This window comes from Stenella coeruleoalba, assembly GCF_951394435.1.
Source record: "Stenella coeruleoalba genome assembly, chromosome: 2".
NCBI classification, from domain to species: domain Eukaryota; kingdom Metazoa; phylum Chordata; class Mammalia; order Artiodactyla; family Delphinidae; genus Stenella; species Stenella coeruleoalba.
The window spans coordinates 5,158,269-5,176,913 of record NC_137147.1 but is presented as its reverse complement, the minus strand read 5'-3'; the positions used below and the strand labels follow the sequence as shown (position 1 = coordinate 5,176,913).

At 43.6% G+C, this 18,645-nt stretch overlaps 1 protein-coding gene across 2 annotated transcripts in view; it reads right to left on the bottom strand.

Annotated features, from left to right (window-relative positions):
• SETD3 (SET domain containing 3, actin N3(tau)-histidine methyltransferase) overlaps window positions 1-18,645 on the bottom strand; it is a 70,203-nt gene that overhangs the window by 47,530 nt on the left and 4,028 nt on the right. For both annotated transcript variants that reach the window (XM_079912845.1, XM_079912844.1), the window contains exons 2-6: window positions 10,064-10,173; window positions 7,500-7,592; window positions 5,147-5,295; window positions 3,066-3,138; window positions 2,504-2,760 (exon numbers count right to left, since the gene is read on the bottom strand). In XM_079912845.1, coding sequence (XP_079768971.1) covers window positions 2,504-2,760; window positions 3,066-3,138; window positions 5,147-5,295; window positions 7,500-7,592; window positions 10,064-10,166 — 675 coding nt within the window. In that variant the 5' untranslated portion in view covers window positions 10,167-10,173. The remainder of the gene's footprint in view (window positions 1-2,503; window positions 2,761-3,065; window positions 3,139-5,146; window positions 5,296-7,499; window positions 7,593-10,063; window positions 10,174-18,645) is intronic.

The window sequence follows — 18,645 nt, the reverse complement described above, 5'->3', positions numbered from 1 at the left end:
AGCAACTGCAGCCTGGAGGCCAGTGGCATTCCCCCCACCCCCAAACCTAACAATCAAAACTGTCTCCAACTGTTACCAAATACTCTCTCAAGGGCAAATACCCTCTCAACCGCCCAGCTGAGATGCACTGATGTAACACAGAAGAAGCTATTATGTGGTCACAGACATACCTTGCTTTCTCTTCGGTTTGATGCTTTTGACAGTCAAGAAAAGTACAGTTTGATTGCATCTTTAAATCATTTTTAAAATTTATGATTCTGCATATATATTTTTTTCTTTTTACCTTTTGAACCCTTTCACCCATTTTTAAAATCACAACCATTATTTTCAAATACTCAAGATTGGCTTAATTATGCAAAAAAGCCAACATTTGATTGTCTGATAATTCCACATTTGGATATACCTTGTTTCACATTTATTAATCAAAGTTTCCAACAAAAAGGAAGAATAAATAAATAAAGGAATACTAAAAAGGAATAACGGATAGATTCATTAACGCTTTAAGACTGTGGTTGTTTTTTTAAAAAGGATATTCGGATTCATTATAAGTTATCCAAATTGTTCTTGTTAGTCATGTGAGAATTTTATTACTCTTAGAAAAACTTCTGAATTAAAGTTTATTTTTAGAATGTTCTCTAGTTCCTGAGATGTTCATAATAATACTATTTACTACACAGACTGTGGTATAATTCAGTCACCTAAACATCATCTAAAGGGGTTTATTTCAGAGGGTTATTAAGAGACCTGGCATGAGACGGTTCCATCAAAATGAACAGAGTATTTTAGTGACTCACGGTCATTTAAAATCTCATTGAACCTTGAAGCAAAACTGCACTACTTTGTTAATACTGAAATAAACAGACCGGTGAGTGTAATGAAAATCCAAAGATCACGCCAAGCCAGCTGTCGGGAGACTCGACATCGTTCCAGAACCCTCGACCTGACCACAGAGGCAGTTCCTCTCAGGGTAGGCCGCCAGCCTTCGCCATCTCACAGCCCCGATTTGAGAAACACATTCCTGAAAAGAGCTGGTTTCCAGTTTGTTGCCTAACAATAGGAAATAACAAAGGTTTAGACCTGCTAGGGCCAGCTTCGCTTTTATTAGTCATTGAAGAAACACAATTAAGAACTAGGAATAGGGCTTCCCTGGTGGCGCAGTGGTTGAGAGTCCACCAGCTGATGCAGGGGACACGGGTTCGTGCCCCGGTCCGGGAAGATACCACATGCCGCGGAGCGGCTGGGCCCGTGAGCCATGGTCGCTGAGCCTGCGTGTCCAGAGCCTGTGCTCCACCACGGGGGAGGCCACAACAGTGAGAGGCCCGCGTACCGCAAAAAAAAAAAAAAAAAACTAGGAATAAAAGCACAACCCTTTCAGGTCACGAAGAGCCACGTCACACTTTAGATTGCAGGATTGTAGGTGCAAACTAACCGAATAATCAGAGTTTTGGCCTGGCTCCATCAATATTTTTCAAACCAAGCACACTCAAAATAAATGCTATATACCTGTTATATGATAATTCTTAAAGGCTTCCTGAAGTTTAAAGTTTAGAAAAGCAGCGACTTCTACTTGAAGACAAGAGTCATAGTTTTTTATGTATCTGAAGTATTTGATACAGGGGAGGATATAATTTTGAGTGTGACATTCTTGCACAGTAGGCATGCTGTAAGGTTAAATGATGAACACCCAAACATTATTTCCTGTAGCAATGAAAACAGAGCAGAGACAGACCAGCTAAGGAACAACCAAATCAAGCCTAATCCAGGTTATCCAATTACCCAAAGAAAAGGGAAAGGGAGCAGCTCACCTTCCCACTTGCCACCTATTAGGTACAGCAGCCCAGGAGCTGATTCGTGGGCATATGAGAAAGGGGCGAGTCAAGAGGCAGAGACACTCGCCCTTTCTTAGCTCCCAAGGGAACCCTGACACTGGCCCTCAGCTGTCTGAGTGCTGTTCAGCTGGAAAGGAAAGAGAACACTGGCTGAACTGCCAAAACACAGCAAGGAGCAATCAGGTGTAATTCAAATGTTCATGACCTTATAGAGATTTCCATAGGACACGTCTACTTAGAACTAATCAAAATTAATATAATACACAGTACACTTTGCAAAACATAAAGAAATCAATTGTCAATATTTTACTACTAATATACGTATGAAGAACCCACAAATGGACTTTCATTTCCTTGGAAAATTTAGACATGGGGCATATCTTTTTGTACTAGATAGATTGTAGAGCTTCTAAAAGTCCATGGTTGTCTTTCGTTTTCAGAAAATGCAGTGACTTTCATAACTTAGGAGCAACCGCTGCTTGTTTTAACACTGGGCACTGAGGAAGTCAGATGTATTCCAACCACATTTCAGTGACATTTCTGTAAAAACAGAAACAATGCACTCGATGCCTTTTACCTTAAAAAGCAAAATGTTTAGGTGGAACATTTAAGCAATCAATTTCCCTCCTTCCCCACCCTGTAACACATCCTTTAAACAGCTCCCAGCCGCTCACCTGGATGACCTTATAGAAGTAGGCGTACTGCCGCGCTGTGTTCTTATACTGGCTGAAGACGTCATGTATGGCCTGTGTGGACTGAAGGTAGCGAACCTCATCCTCTTCGAAGTAGAGAGGGGTGTCGTATTCGCTGGGGAGGGTCTGAATGTAGGGCTGCCAGAAAGAGTTAGGGTCGGCTCGCTCACACAGCAGATGAAAGGCCAGTGTGATGTTTCCCATGGCTTGAAGAATTCGGTCTTGAGAATACAAGGGCCCTGAATTAACCCAGAAGGTAACAGCATCAGTTCCACACACTGCTTTAAAAAGTGTTTATTCAAAATATATATTAAAGTTATAGGAATATCTTGATAGTCATGTAACATTTAAGGTAAGGTGCCCTCTTCTTTTGACATTCTTCTACTATGTCAGATTACAAGTGTGGAAAACACTTCATGTGGATTTGGGGAAATATTTCACTAGTTGAGAAAACGACCAAATATAGTCCCTAGCGCCACAAAATGAAATTTTATATATTTTTATCATTTTTGCTCTGCCTTGAACAAACAGAAATTATTCTCACCCAGCACTGAATTTTTAGCAGATTCAACAGTCATTAGTAATTTTCGTGGAACCCATAAAAATAATTCTTCTGCCTAGGAGGAAAAAAATAATAGTAGAATCACCAAGACATGTTACAATTGTCAATCCAGCTACATCTATGGTCAGAAATCCAATCACAATGACATACAACTTAAGGTTGCCTATAAGCATTTTATTTCTAATTATCAAATACGCTTTTAAATGTACACGTTTATGTCACAGTTAAATGAGTAGAAGCATCGTCTCGAATCCTGTTTCCAAAGAAAAACTATATACACTGGGGAAAAAAAAAATCAAAAAAGCAATTCGAAGCAAATATAACAATTTGGGAATAGAGCACAAGGGTGCTTATTTATTCTTTGCTGTACTTAAGTTCTAAAAACAAAACAAAACAAAATTCTACCTCCAACAAAAACCCTAACCTGCCAGTGTGAATTGCTATTGAGTTTCTGAAGCTAGAGTAACATTCCTTCCTCCACATGCTTGACCTCAAAGCACACGGATACCAGCGAAAGCACAAGCCCGTAAGACATACTCTGGTTACTAATTTTTCCCCAAAGCATTATCTCACTACTTTGGCAACATGAGATGCTTCTTTCAGGAAGTCCTGTCCATGTGTCTATACTGCCTAAAGCATGCACATCAACATAGTACCTTGAGTGGGGTGATGGTGTCACGGGTATATGCATATGTCCCAGCTCATCAAAACATATACGTTAAATATGTGTGATTTTGTGTATCAATTATGCCTCAATAAAGCTTAAAAAAACATGCACATAGTGAAGACGGACCACCGCTAAGATATTCTGGGCAGCATCCATACTAATGATGCTTCTCATCAGAGATGAGAACAAAGTGTGACAGCTAGTTTACTCTTGCCATTTACCAATGTCTACTATTTATTTTTATGTGTGTCTCATCCCTTACTATATCAGCCTCATGAAGGAAGAGATCCTGGTGTTTTGGGAAGCATGGTATAATAACAAGCAAGGTACTATTCACACACTAGATATTTAACAGGTATCTAATAAACCAGTGTATGGTTTATCAAGGTATCACTGAAAAGTAAACTACGACTTGACCAGAGATGCTGCTGGAAGTTTGAAGGGACCCAAATAAATAACATCCATTTCCTCCACCCAAGTTTTGAACCAACTGAGAGAGACACAAGAATACAACAGATGGTGACACAAAATATCACCTACGGAATCCCAGAATTAGACAGACTCCCCACCTAGTTACAGGCAGGACTGGAGCCCCGACAGGCCTCCCCACGTGTGGCCTGCCCTGTAAAACTCCCATGGTGGAGAGAGCAGGGGAGAGAACACATATGGCAACCAGCTCCCACGGAGAAAAAGGCCAAGCCCAGATCCTTCTTCCAGAACCATCAGATCGTTACACCTCCTCTCTAGGAGCGGCATGAAGAGGGCCAGAGAGAGGCCTAGAGCCCCGCCGGGGGCTGCTGCTCCCTTCATCTGGAAGGAAGGACCGAGAGTGGAGAAGAGCTTTGTCCCTTAGCACATGGATATTTCTCTTCTTCTTTCCCCTCCCCTCTGCTGCTGCTGTCTCCGTAAGTGGTACCTCCAGCCACTCAGTTACCCACTCCAGAAAACCGGTCCGCATCTCGACACTGCCCACCCTCCACCCCACCCACATCCAATCCATCACAGGGCCCTGTGTGCTCTCCCTCCAAACCACCCAAGCTCACATCCTCCTCTTCACTCAAATCTCAAAAGCCCACAAGACATGTTCTCTGGTCTCCTAACAGAGGTTCGGAGATGTGACCCGACTTGCCCCACTCACTGGCTGATAGCACAGTTCCAAGGAGGACAACCTGGGAGGGGCTGTCTAGAGCCCTGGGCTGAGGCCCCTCAGGACCACGGGGCCAGCCGGGAGACTGCAGGTCAGGGAGAGGGAGGTGGGCTGCACGCTGCCGACACGCCCACAGTGTGCTCAGGACAGCCCGAGACGCCTGTCTCCAAGTCCTGGGCCCTCCACGCCACACCACCCAGATGCTCTTAGAGCCCGCCCCCCAGACCAGCAGCTCACCTACAAACTCACCTTGATATCTCTTGTCGCTCTCAAACCGAAGCCCTCTTCTTTGAAGTTCACCATTTCAAAACCCTCAACAGAGGCTCCATTTTCAGAGGCCCATTTCATTAGATCAGGAAAGTAATCTTCTCTTTTTCCATCAAAAGTAACAGACAGACCTATATCAATCCGTGTTTTAGAAAACAAGAGCTACTTTTAGAACATGTCAGTCATGTTGCTCTCAGAAAATAAAAAACAGACCACTGGAACTACCTACCTAGAAATAGTAGTAAGACTCCGATCTTGAAAAAAAAAAAATCAAAACTGACCACCAGATGTCACAGTACATACCTTAACTAGTGACAGGAAAGGTGAGTTAAAATCCTGAACGCCCTGCTGGTTACAGAGCAATAGCTGCTGGTCCCAGGTGATATGAATATTGGCGGTCAGGTTCTATTAGGTGCACTAACAGGGATGGGGAAAGCCTTCATGACCACTGCAGGTTCCTAGAGCAACCTGCCATCTCTCATGTGCACACTTGCTTTAACAAAACTCACATGAAAACAAAAATCAGTAGCTCACATACATACATGCACAAGGAGACGTCTGTAAGGAGGAGCCCTAGACCCTGATTCTAAGAGCACAAAACTGGAACGCTCTGAATTTCGTCCAGCAACTTAAATGAGCAGCATCTATATGTATCACTGTAAGCGAAACACAAAACTTAACACTGGTTCTCTGAAAGTCCAGTAGTATGATACCATTTACGTAAATTGTTAAAATACCAATTACTACCATCTATTTGTATGGGGTTATATATGAAGCAGAAACACATTCACCGTAAAGACAACGCCCCCCGAGGGGGAGGGGAGGGGAGAGGAGGGAGTGGGATGGAAGTGTGGGGCTTCAGCTGTGCCTGAAACGCCTAATTTCTTAAAAACAAATATAAGAACCAATCAAAGCACGGAGGGAGGGGAAGAGATCGGACCAGTAGCTGAGAAGGAAGGAAAGAAGAACTTGAACCCACAAGACTCTGGCATGTATCCAATTGAGATAGTAGCTGCTTAGGTGTTATTTTCCGCACTTTTCAGCACGTTTGAAATATCAAAAAAGATGAAAAGCCATGCATAGGAAAAATCATTATTTTTCTGAGGAATAAAGAGAGAGGAACAGGAACTTCGACCACATGAGGTGCTGGGCACAGAACCCAGCCCAGGGCCTGTGGCCATGTCCCCAAGATACAATTCATGGTTAACTAGATCTGTGAAGCAGGACTGCCTGGCCTGACGCCGTGCCAGGCTAGGTCTGCAAAGGTACCTGCTCAATGGAGAAAACTGATTTTGTTAGGGATACTCTAAAACAGAATTTACTCTTCCCTTATTGAGAACTAGTGAATGCTCTAGCTTCAGTGCCAGTTATAGTAAATGGTCTCTACTCGGCACAGAAACTCAGGATATAAAAAAACTTTTCAGCAACCAATTTGGTGAGCCAGGATTAGCACAGTCTACCATTTAATGCAAATTAACACATTATAAAAGAACCCGTCCCCATTGAGGGTTTGAGACTATCTAACCTAAAGACTGCACGTTTGCAGATGTGCATGGGAGAGCGGTAAAACTACTCCCTAAGAGGGCAAATACAGAACAAACCGTCTTCCCACTAACTTTCATGGCAATAAATAAAAGGGGAGTCAAAGAAGTTCTCTCATCCTTCTGAACGCAGGCTCCTTATTATGCTTTCTCCTTCTACCTTCCGTGTGGCCTGCATACAAATCTACTTTTTGTGCCTTACAGCACAAAAACAATAGGTATATTGAATACGCTTTTCCGAATTGACACTTGGCCCCATTGCCAGCCTGACTGGGAATCATTAAGATGCCTACTGAATACACCCTGGAAAAACACAGCTTGAGAAATATAACTACATCTCTTATTAAATCAAGACATATTTGAGCTCATTGTAGATCTTGACAAGACACTAACCAATCCGTATATATTTGTGTGTTGACCACACAACACCATGTACTGGCCTCAAACCCTAAAGGAAACACAGGATGCAAAAACAAATTTAAATATGTATTTCATAAAATAAAAATAAATGAAAGTTATACCATCTTAGTCCCCAGATAGAAAAACTGTCCCCGCTGAAGCTCAACATTTTTATCCCTTCCAAAGCAGCAAAGGCACTTCAAACATGGGGAAAATCCTGATGGATTCCCAATGCAGTTTCCCTCCCAATATCTAGGAGCCCTTCTACAACCACCACCCAGACAGGCACGGAGGCCTGAGGGTTGATGCCGAGACCTTCATTCTCAAAGCCTCTCTGCTTATGCCAGGTTCCACAGGATATTATTAAAATGTGATGATCATTTGAGGAAATTTACCTTTTTGTTTTTTTCGTATTTTCTCAACTAGAGACCGGATCTGCACATACTCTTCCCATTCTTTTCCTGGGCCAGGGGCAGGACTACTGCATTCTGTAACACAAAAACCATGGCACCGAAACATTTCTTTCAGCTTAACCTGTTAGTCTTCAGAAGAAAGAGGATCTGGGTTTTGTTGTTGCTGTTGGTTTCTTTTTAAAGAACAAAGGTATATAGCCGTGATGACAGAGGTGAGAAGTATAAACCAGGTATACTTTTTTTTAATTAATTAATTAATTAATATTTGTTTTTTGGCTGCGTTGGGTCTTCGTTGCTGCACGCGGGCTTTCTCTAGTCGCGGCGAGCGGGGGCTCCTCTTCGTTGCGGTGCGCGGGCTTCTCACTGTGGTGGCTTCTCTTGTTGCGGAGCACGGGCTCTAGGCAAGCAGGCTTCTGTAGTTGAAGCATGCAGGCTCAGCAGTTGTGGCTCGCGGACTTAGCTGCTCCGCGGCATGTGGGATCTTCCCGGACCAGGGCTCGAACCCGTGTCCCCTGCATCGGCAGGTGGATTCTTCACCACTGTGCCACCAGGGAAGCCCATAAACCAGGTGTACTTTTTAAAGCACATAAACCCTCTGAAACCACCCAGGCCACATATTACACTGTGACCACAGGACACAGGTGTGAGCACCTAACTTGCATCTACCCCATTCTTGCTGCTCTGATCAATTTTCCTCAGAATACTCATAACAGGAAAATCTAAAAAGCTAAGCTAAAATGCAAAACATTTTCCTGAAAACTCTTGTGGATGGTGAAAAGAAGGTATATTAAGAGTCAACATTTTTTTCTAGTTAAACTCCATAACAATGATTCCCTAAGGGAACCAGTTAAATTGGACATAAGGACAATTAGTCAACAAACATTTCACATCCTTGTGTAAGGCTCTATAATAAGCACTCTGGGGGAGTTACAAAAAGAGATGGCACAGTTGCCGCTAAAAAAGAAGCTAAGATTCTGTCAGGCCAAAACCGAAAGACCTACCCGCCAAGACCGGAGCCATGGCAGTGGAAGGCCGCACCCCGGGCACCCGGCCTGTCAGCGGCCCTGACCTTTTAAGACAGTATCAGTTTAAAGAGAGAGACCCCGACCACATTCCTGATAAACCTCCTGGCCCCCTTTGTTCCCCACAGAGAAGACTAGATGTGGTAAATAATCAACAGGGGTTGTGGGGGTAGGAACTGGGAGATGGGGACTGACACATACACACCATTGATACCATGTATAAAATAGACCACTAATAAGAACCTGCTGTATAGCTCAGGGAACTCTACTCAATGCTCTGTGGTGACCTAAATGGGAAGGAAATCCAAAAAGAGGGGATATATGTATATGTATAGCTGATTCATTTTGCTGTACAGTAGAAACTAACACATCATTGTAAAGCAGCTATACTCCAATAAAAATTAATTTAAAAATTAATAATAATTAACAATAACTAGTTATGCATTGACTCATAACTTAGGTTAACCAGTCTTACTTCACTCTTCCATCAACAAACACTGACTGAGGCCCCAGAATACAGGAGCCTGTCCTGAGGCCGCCTGCAGTCCAGCAGGAGAGACAGGTGGGGGCGGGCAGGTACAGCCGTGCTCTGTGGGAGCCCACACTGACCTTCTGGGGGGCTCCCCACCGGGGGGATGGGAGAACTCAGGGAGGGACCTGACCCTGACTCAGTTGCTGCCTGCCTGCCTGCCTGTGTCAGGGAAAGAAAGCGCAATTTTTATTTGGGGGTTAGCCTCTCACATAATCTAAAATAAGGGGCCAAGAAAATGAGACAAACGTAGTTAGTTAATCGAGTGACCACAGCTAAATCTGAAACATACAGAGCACCAACTTAAATTCCAATTTAAAGAAAGAAGGTACCAGCTTACACTAACTTGCTAAAGCAAGTATCGGCACTTAACAGATACTTAATTTCCTAGAGCAAGAACGGATAACCTCCATACGTGAAACTGGAAAACTATTACGAATCACTGAAAGTAAAGGGAAGGGAGCCCAGTTCCTACGTTTGCTCTCTGAGCGGCACGCTGCGCTCACCTCTGGCTTCACGGCCCAATGACCTTCAACCTTCACGTGCCGTAGCTCACATGGGGCTCGAGACACTCTATTTACTGATGCAAACACTGCGACTCAGCAGGGTTAAGGAACTGGTCCAAGGCCACACTGTTAAAAAGCAGTGGAGTTTGGCCTGGCCCACCGGTGCAGGCGGGGGGGTAGTTATCTACATTCATTCGTTCTGTCGTCCAAGCCTCCTTTAACCATAGTTACAGTTGGTACCATACCTGTTAGGTAAAAGTTACCTGTTGGAACCTGTTGGTACCGTACCTCCATTTTTACAGGCAGGGAAGCTGCAGGCTGGGGAAGATCTGTAATGTGCCAGGCCCCATGGCTAAACAAGCTGCGATCTGAACACAAGCTTGTTTCACCTCCTGCTCCCCAGACCAGGGACCCCCACGCGGTGCATGAGTGTGAGGAGAGAGACACACGTGTCCCACACAGAGGCGAGAAGGCCGAGCCGAGACTTACTCTGCAACAGCTCACTGGTTAGGTTCAAGGTTTCCTTCGGGGACACGCTTGCCGTAGCACCAGTGCCTGATTTCTGCGTTTTTACTCGACTCTTCTTACCCATTTTCTGACTACGGAGAAGAAAAAGAAAAAACAAAGAGAAAAGCATTACATTTCCAAAGAACAAACCTGAGTAATAAAACGTGGCACAGCAGTGGCTCGGCCTTGAGACATTAAGATCTTACCTCAAAGGTGCCATATCCTGAAGTTTCCCTCCAGAAAAAGCAACGTGTAACTAATACTAGCATTTGGAGGCACTCAAATGTGAAAAAAAAGCTGCTTTGTAGTCTCTGGAAGAAAAGTTCGTTCCTTTTCACCTACAAAAACTACAGTAGAAGCGAGTTTTACTCTAGAATTTTTTTCAAATTACATAGACTTCATTGTATATCCTAGTATTCTGTGATACTACATAGATAGAAGTTACATCTACATTCATGTATCACAAACTATCACATGGCCACAAAAACCTATATATTCTCTCCTCCCTCTGCTTTAAACGAATAATTTCCCATAAAGAGTAACTATATCATAAGCAACAGATTAGACCCTCTAGACACATGCTGAAGACATTTTAGAGATCAAAGAAACTTCAGAGAGCTAATTCAATTCCTTAATCTTGCTTCAAGGAAAATCCAAAGTACCTTGCCCAGGGTTTCACAGGAAGTCGATGGCAGACCCTACCCTCGAAAGAGGTCTCCACTGCCTCCCAGCCTGGCACTTCAACCACCCTGGAGCCCTCAATGGTCTAACAAATAAGAAATGGCCAGGATATGCCACAAGCAGACGAGACAGTGGGACAGGGGATGCACCGATAGACACCGGGCAGAGATGTTTATAACATCTGTCTGAAAACATTTTATAGCAGTGAGTCAGGAGACGTGTCTTGAAGAAAGAAAGGGACTGGGATGTATGAAGAAAGGGTGGGCAACTCAAAGGCAGGGCAGGAATGAGGGAAGCACATGGCAGGGCAGGGGGCACAGCACCCCAGGTGGAGAGGTCTCTGTGGGGAGCGGCGGGAAAGAGGACCCCAGCTGCAGGAGGGCTGCAACTGTTGTCTGAGGACTTTGATCTGAGCATTCCTCCTAAGACAGAAGCGCTTGAGGATGACAACCCAAGAAGACGGAGAGAGATCCCCCCAGAGAAGCCACTGGAGCCACCCACACTAATGAATACCACACACCACGATGATGCTCCATGGACCCCTCGCCAACAAGCTACAATTAATCTCAAGGGAGAACCAAAAGGCGAACTCTGACCTACTTGTTTTTTACAAAGAGAAATGACTATTGTAGTGTGGAGAGCTGTGATGGGACAAAAGGTTGAAAATGCATATTCTCCTGCAGCCTAGCTGATCACTGATTCCACTGCAATGACTCCATGCAAATACAGGCCATGCTAAAACAACAGAAAATAGCATTCTATTAAAGCGCTATCTTATGTAGCTTCTCTGATGCGTCTGATGCATGAAGTATACTTTGTAACTTACGTATCTAAAAAGCCTTCTAAAACACAAGAGTGGAACACATTGTGCCAGGCACCCTGGAACAAAAGTGAACAGATAACAATACCTAAAACTTCGGCAGCAAAGAGAATTAGTTATTTTGAGATCAAAAGCAGAAGGAAAAAAAAAGTGTGGGGTGGGGGGAGCAGGCGGGGGAATGGTTTAAGCACCTTTCCTTAAGCTCAAGGACTAAACGAGAAGGAAGCTCCCGGGTTTACTAGCTCACGGCTGAGAGCCCTGGACAGAGCACCTGCCGCTCTTCTTTGCACCAGGCCCTCTCCACATCTACCAACGGCATCTCTGCGGAGGACCACTGAACTTGACCTGAAAACAACTAAGACTACCAGTAAGTCTGAAAGTAGGGCTTTAATCACACTTCCAAATATAGCTTGGCAGGAAGAACTGTGAAGCCCGCTGTCAGAGATGGGCTTGCCCGCCTCTCCCTGCCAGCGTGACCTTCTGTGTGTTAGGCGTCAACTCAAAAACATCACTCAGATAGTAACTCCAAGACCCTTCCCTCCTCTTAGCAGGCCTGGGGCACAGTGAACCCAAGGCAGCCACGCCCCGCCTACACCAGTCTCCCCAGCACAAAGACCCGAGGACTACAAAACAGGCTTCTTCACTCTGCCTGCAGCCCCTTTCCCCTCCCCACCCCAAGTCTTCCCTCAGGAATCCCTCCAACTCCCATCACTCTCTGGCATCTAGATACCTGTCCTGAAATAACAATCGTTAATTAAAGCAGCAGCAGTAGTGACCCTGTGTGCAGTCCTTAACCTCTGCCAGGCACTGGGCTAAGATCATCTCTTCGTTTGATCTTCCCAGACACTCTAATCAGTAGGTATTAGCCTCATCTTTTAGATGACATTCTCAAAAAGGTGAAGTCCTCCATCTTTGTCCAAGGTTAGAGGTGCAGTTAGAACTCAGGTCTGCCTGACTCTAAAGCCTGTGCTCGGGCACTGCCCCACTGCTTCTGTGACATGCAGAGCAAAAGCACAGGGCTCCGCAGGGAGCAGGAGGGCGGACACGTCTTCCAGACCCGACACCGACAACATCCGGCCAAGTGGTAACACCCCTGAGTATCTCAGGCCACCTGCTCGTCTTGAATTCATCTCTTGCTTAGACTATAAGTGTCCTGCGTTCTCCCTGCCCAAGCCCACCCCTGCCACTTAAATCTGCCCCCACTGAGTAACAGGTACCAATATACAACACAGGTGAAACTTCAAAACACATCAGGAAATTAGCACCTGGGAGAGCAGCTGTCCTTGAACTTCATACACATGAAATTATACAACATGTAGGCTTCTTTTGTTCAACGCAAGGTCTTTCCATGGCTCTAAGGTGACACCTAACCTCCCCAGCACAGCCCTCAGGGCCCTTTACTGCTTCACCCCATTTTTCTTGCCCGGCTTTATTCTTCCCATCACCGCTTACACAACACAGCTCTAGGATTTGCTCTTGTTCTCCCCTTTTCCTGAAATAAAGCTACCCTCTGCTAACCCTGTCTCCTCCTGGCAAAATTTTTCACATACTCAGTCAAAATGTCCCCCATGGCCTTGAGGAAATTCCGGGCTCCTCCATGCAGCCCTCACTTCCATGCAAATCTGTAAGAACGGGTCAAGTTCAAGGTGATTAACAGATGCTAAAGGCTTGGCTTACCTTGAGATCAGTCTTTTGGAATTCTCTTTGGACTGTTTCCCTCCCACAGGGATATAAGCCCTAAAGAGAGAAAGCAGCCTGCCCAGGTTAGACAGTAAGAATCTCCCAGTAGGCATTAACTCGCTTCTCAATTAAGGAGGGGTAGGGAGATGGCTGTCCTTCTCCCCAGGGGATGTACCTCCCTGGGGTACAAGACCCTAGGTCCAGACCAGCTCTTAATCTGTTCTACCTAGAAACCAGGTTGACAGTGACCTCACCCAGGAAAGCCTCCAGTCACTTGGACCCACTCTGTCCCGGAGCTCCTAATTACTCAGCCCCCGGCGCACTGAATCAGAGGCATGTCCTCAAGTGTGTACTTGAAGAACTAACATTTCTGGAGGGCGGGGGTTCTCTGTACCCAGTTCTATGGCCCAGCAGCCGTTTTTCTGAACTTTACAGACGTCAATGTCTATAAGATTCATTTGCCTCTGGATTCGGTATGGTTTGGCACCAATTCTTCTCGCATTTGTGTGGCCAATGTACCACCTAAAAGTACCTCAAAGGCGGTAGCCCCGCATTTACTTCTTTTCACCCCACAAAGCATTAGGCCCTCCTGCCACCCTCTGCCAGCTCCCTCAGCCCCTCGGCCCCATGCCATCCTCTGATCCACACGCTCCCTCTTTTCTGCGGCCTACGTGCCTTCAGCCCTTGGTGACGGTGTCTGAGTCTTGACTCAAACCCCAGCTCACCGACGGCCCCCTCCTCACTCCACACCCTGCAGAGCTCAGCCCTGGAGCCCCCACGGCCTCACGCGCTGTAGCTGACATCATTTATGTGCCTACCTCACCCACTGGTGTGGCTTTCTGTCTTGTGGCAGAAAAAACCCAAAGCTTCCATTTCTAAATTATCTGTAGGGTCTAGTATGGTGCCACGGACACAGTTGAGGGTCAAATATTTGTTGAATGAAGGAAAATCTTATCTGAATTTACTAGTGTTACTTATGGGTAAGATTTATTTCCCATTACAATAGTAAGATTATACAGCAAGGAACCATTTTGATATATTCTCCCACCAGTGACAGAACAGTAGCCAAAATGAGACATTTACTTAATACTTAACTACTACTTCTAAGAACTAGGATGACTCTTAAAAGTCAAAACATAAATTTATACATATAAAATTCACATTTAAAAAATAGTTTCCTTTGGGAAACCGTAGTTTGTTGTTAGAAAAGCTTTAAGGTATTAAAGTTCATAAAAGAATCTCTCCAATAAACACAAACTGAATTTTTAAAGTGTTTTTGGTCTCTTAGAAAACAACCAAGCAGGAATAAGTCCATTTCCAATAGAAATGGAAGAGCTGCTACTCAAGCACAACTTCAAGCTCCAGGGGCACTTGTGACTGGGGGCACGAGCATCTGTACGGCTCTCTGCACTGGCCAGACACGTTCCCGCCACAGCCTGCAGAGGCCAGTGGTGACCACTGGCCTGGCAGGGTGCTCAGGCATGGCTATGACTTGGCCAAGAGCCCACAGCCAACAAGCAGCGGACCTACAGCTTCAACCTGAAACCCTGTGTTACATCCAGCACATTTGCAACTAAACAAGGTCTCCTACATCCACATGCCAGGACCACACCAGCTGCTGCAGAAGATGACCACAGCCAGATGAGGGACAGCCAGCCCTGCGGGCCACAAGGGTGAGGAGATGAGGACCCTGGACTCAGCCTGGATAACTCCTAAAATGTGCGGGCAAAGTAACCAAACAGAGAGGGGTAAGGAATAAAGTACAGGTAAAGAAGAAGGACTAGATATTCAGATTCAGTCTGAGAAAGTGTTAGAATCCAGGCTGAGTGGTTTCCTAAACTCAACCCCCTTCTGCCTTGTTTAGCTAACAAAGATTTCCCCAACTTCACGGATTTAAAATAACTACCTACCCTGTTCATTTATGATTCAAAAACTTGTTACATACAATGAATAATTTTCATTGTGAGTTCAGCTGAATCCGGGGCTAGATTCCAAGTTTCAACAAATGAAAGAGCCAAATAGGTATCCTGAATATTCTTAGTGCTCTCAGTGGAAAAACAGTACCTATTAGTTTAATTCATCCACTTCCTACAAAGACCAAATATTTCTCTTCAATATTTATTTCAAATATGTATATTAGAAAAATACAAAGATGTGCTAAATTAGATATGTGTATGCACACACAAAGTTAAATGCCAAATTTTAGCCGAAGGTACAATGCTAAATGAAAGATTTTTTCCCCCAAAGTTTAGATCAAAAGCAGGTATAATTTCCAAATTCTTAATGAATTATCTGGGGAAAACAAATATACAGTAAAAAAGGACTTAAACAATACTTAAGACAAAAGAAAATAATATGCAGAAAAGCAATAGGATTGACAGGCAAAAGGATTCTACAGTAAACAATTACAGTGACAGTCCTTCAAAGGAAGGGGCATCTATAAAAAGAAACAGCAAGCTAAGAGTTCCACACATATCTACATTGCTTCACCATCAAGATATTTTAAAAATCTACAAAATCCTCAAAATCTGGCTCTTTATAACACCATAAACTATTTAGCAAGTCCATCAACAATCTCTCCACCTAAGAGATACAACAAACTTTAGAAAACAGTAAAATAGATGGCATATTCAATTATTATTTAAATTGCTGACTAATATGCAAGTGTCATCTGTAATCAACAACCACTTCTGACCAGTGAAGTGATTCTTTCACACATAATCTGCCTAAGTGAGGAGAAATAAGAACACAGTGCATTTAAGGAACTTGGCTGATGGCGTGGTGGGCGTGGTGAGGGGGATACTTAACCCATTTTTACAAAGTATACTTCACACCTACTGAACAGACCAAGATGGAATTCAGCTGTGTGGGGTTTTTTTTCTTTCCCCCAAAATTCTAAACGGAATGAATGTATATTTGCGATATTCTTGAGTTGCTTTCAAGTAAATACAACTAGAATAAACATTTTTGATTATACTTATTTGGTAATTTGGTAAACCAGAAAACCTTAGCTCAAACCCAGCATCTGTTTTTCAATGTATGCTGCATCTTCCCAACTTTACAGCTGGTTTGACTAAGGGAGAGAATGGTCCTAGGGCTTCCTCCCACCTCAGGCTCCCAGCTGTAAACGGACTTGAAGGGAGTGTGAAGCCTGCCTAATCTTTTGGAGGAAGAAAAGAATCTCACTAAAATACTTCACAGGCCATTAGGATCAGATTACTACATACTGAATTAAATACACAGACTACAGGATGATGGCCTAGGAAAATGAAAGCACTCCCAAATTGAAAAGCACTTAACTGTGCTAAGCTCTCTCTCCTCCAAAAACTGATGAAGCATACATGGTCCTTGCGTTGGTACCATGTTAACTGAAATACTGGAAACACCTCTCTTTGCACAGTAGCAGGATCTAGTAACAGGGTCAAGCCTTACTAACTTATACAGGTTCAAGTGGCTAACTAGCACTCATCATTCCAATCTCTATCAAAGGAGACACTGATGTGTCACAGCTCAAAAGTACCAAGAAGTCAGGGCAAGCAGACAGGCGAGATGATGGAATTAATTTCAACTCAGTAGCTACATACATACCAAGATGAATGTAGACCTATAAGCTGCATGTAATTAAAATTTCAATCTTTATACAGAACAATCTGGGCTGTCATATATACATATATAGATAGATACGTAGATAGATACAGATATACACAAACTTGAGATTTAAACTTGCTCTCTACAATGTTTTTGCTATATTTCCACTAATACACATGATAATTTTAGAGACACTTAAACCATCTTTGATTGACTTTTCAATACATAATAGTCTTAGTTTTAAACTGCTATTGAATTAAGTTGTAAATACACTTAAAATGAGGCTCCTATTTAAAGGAAGTTGCAAAACAAACTCTTCATAAAGCAAAGAATCATTCAGTATCATGAATAACCATTTCCTATTATAGCTTTCTAAAAGAAAAATGTTAAGGGTGAAGGAACAGTTAGCTATAATCTGTCAAGAAATTACTTTCAAACCACCCACATTCCTCCCATAAGGATTCTAGATTCTAGAATTGTGGAACATCAGGTTTGGAAGAGACCTCTGGGGCTATCTGTGTTAACCCTCAAGCCTGAACATCTTTAAAATAAAGATATCTAATATTATGTAGCAGGTATGGTTATCAAAGTGCTTTGCTCTCCACTGCCAAATTCAACCCAAGGAGATGAGTCCCCAATTTACTGTGGTTCACGTTCAGATACTTCAACTTTAATACAGACGGTGCAAGCGCATACACATTCAGTAGAAACCTTGAATTTTTATCTTTTCCCAGGCTAGTGATATGCAGTGTGATACCCTCTGGTGATGCTGGGCAGTGGCGGCAAGCCTCAGCTCCCCGCCGGTTACACGGAGCATGAGCGTAAACAACGAACACACTTACAACCCTTCTGAACAGACAGCCATTCTGTTTTTCACTTTCGGTACAGTGTTCAAAAAATAACATGAGATATTCAGCACTTTATTACAAAACAGGCTTTGTGTTAGATGATTTTGCGCAACTGTAGGCAAATGAAGTGTTCTGAGCGCTTTTAAGGTCGGCTAGGCTAAGCTGTGATGTTTGGTACATTAGGTATGTTAAATGCATTTTCGACAATGGTATTTTCAACACGCTATCAGGATGTAACCCCATCATAACTCCAGGAAGATCGGTATAGCTAACACTGCCTTACTTTTCTACCAGCCAAGTGAATGAGTGAATTCATGCTTGCATTCAGTGCACATTTCTTGAGTATCTAATATGAAATGCAGGGATAAGTGAGACGTGGTCCCACAGTCTTGAGGATAAGGTGGTAACCAACTACACCCTTTGTTACGTAAACTGACCTTCAGCCAGATACATGTGCTACATTAAACAACTGAGTTTTGGAACCTAAATGCAAATTATTCATGCTGTCACGTTGTTTGTTTCTGGGCTGTTGAACCTGTGTGTGCCCTGGGGCAGGCCCCCAACATGACCGTCTTCATCATAACTGCATCATCAAGCATATTTCCTATATCAGGAACTGAGGTAAGCATTTTACACACTAGACAAAGAAAGATATTATGCCCACTTTACAGATGAGAAAGCTGAAGTTTAGTGAGGTTAATAAATTTATGCAGCATGACAGACAGCTAGTAGCACAGCCTCATCAGCACAGCTCGATGTCAAACGTCACTGATGCCCAATAGTATTTCATGGATTCAGTGCAAAACCAACCCCTTAGAGAGGCTCTGAAGGTTCATTATCTCTGAAATTCTAAATAACAGTATTCCTTTGCAGTTGTAAAACATACCATGTAAAGCTTTTACCCCTTTGGCCTTTTAAAACTATAGAGTCATTATGCTGGCCTTGTC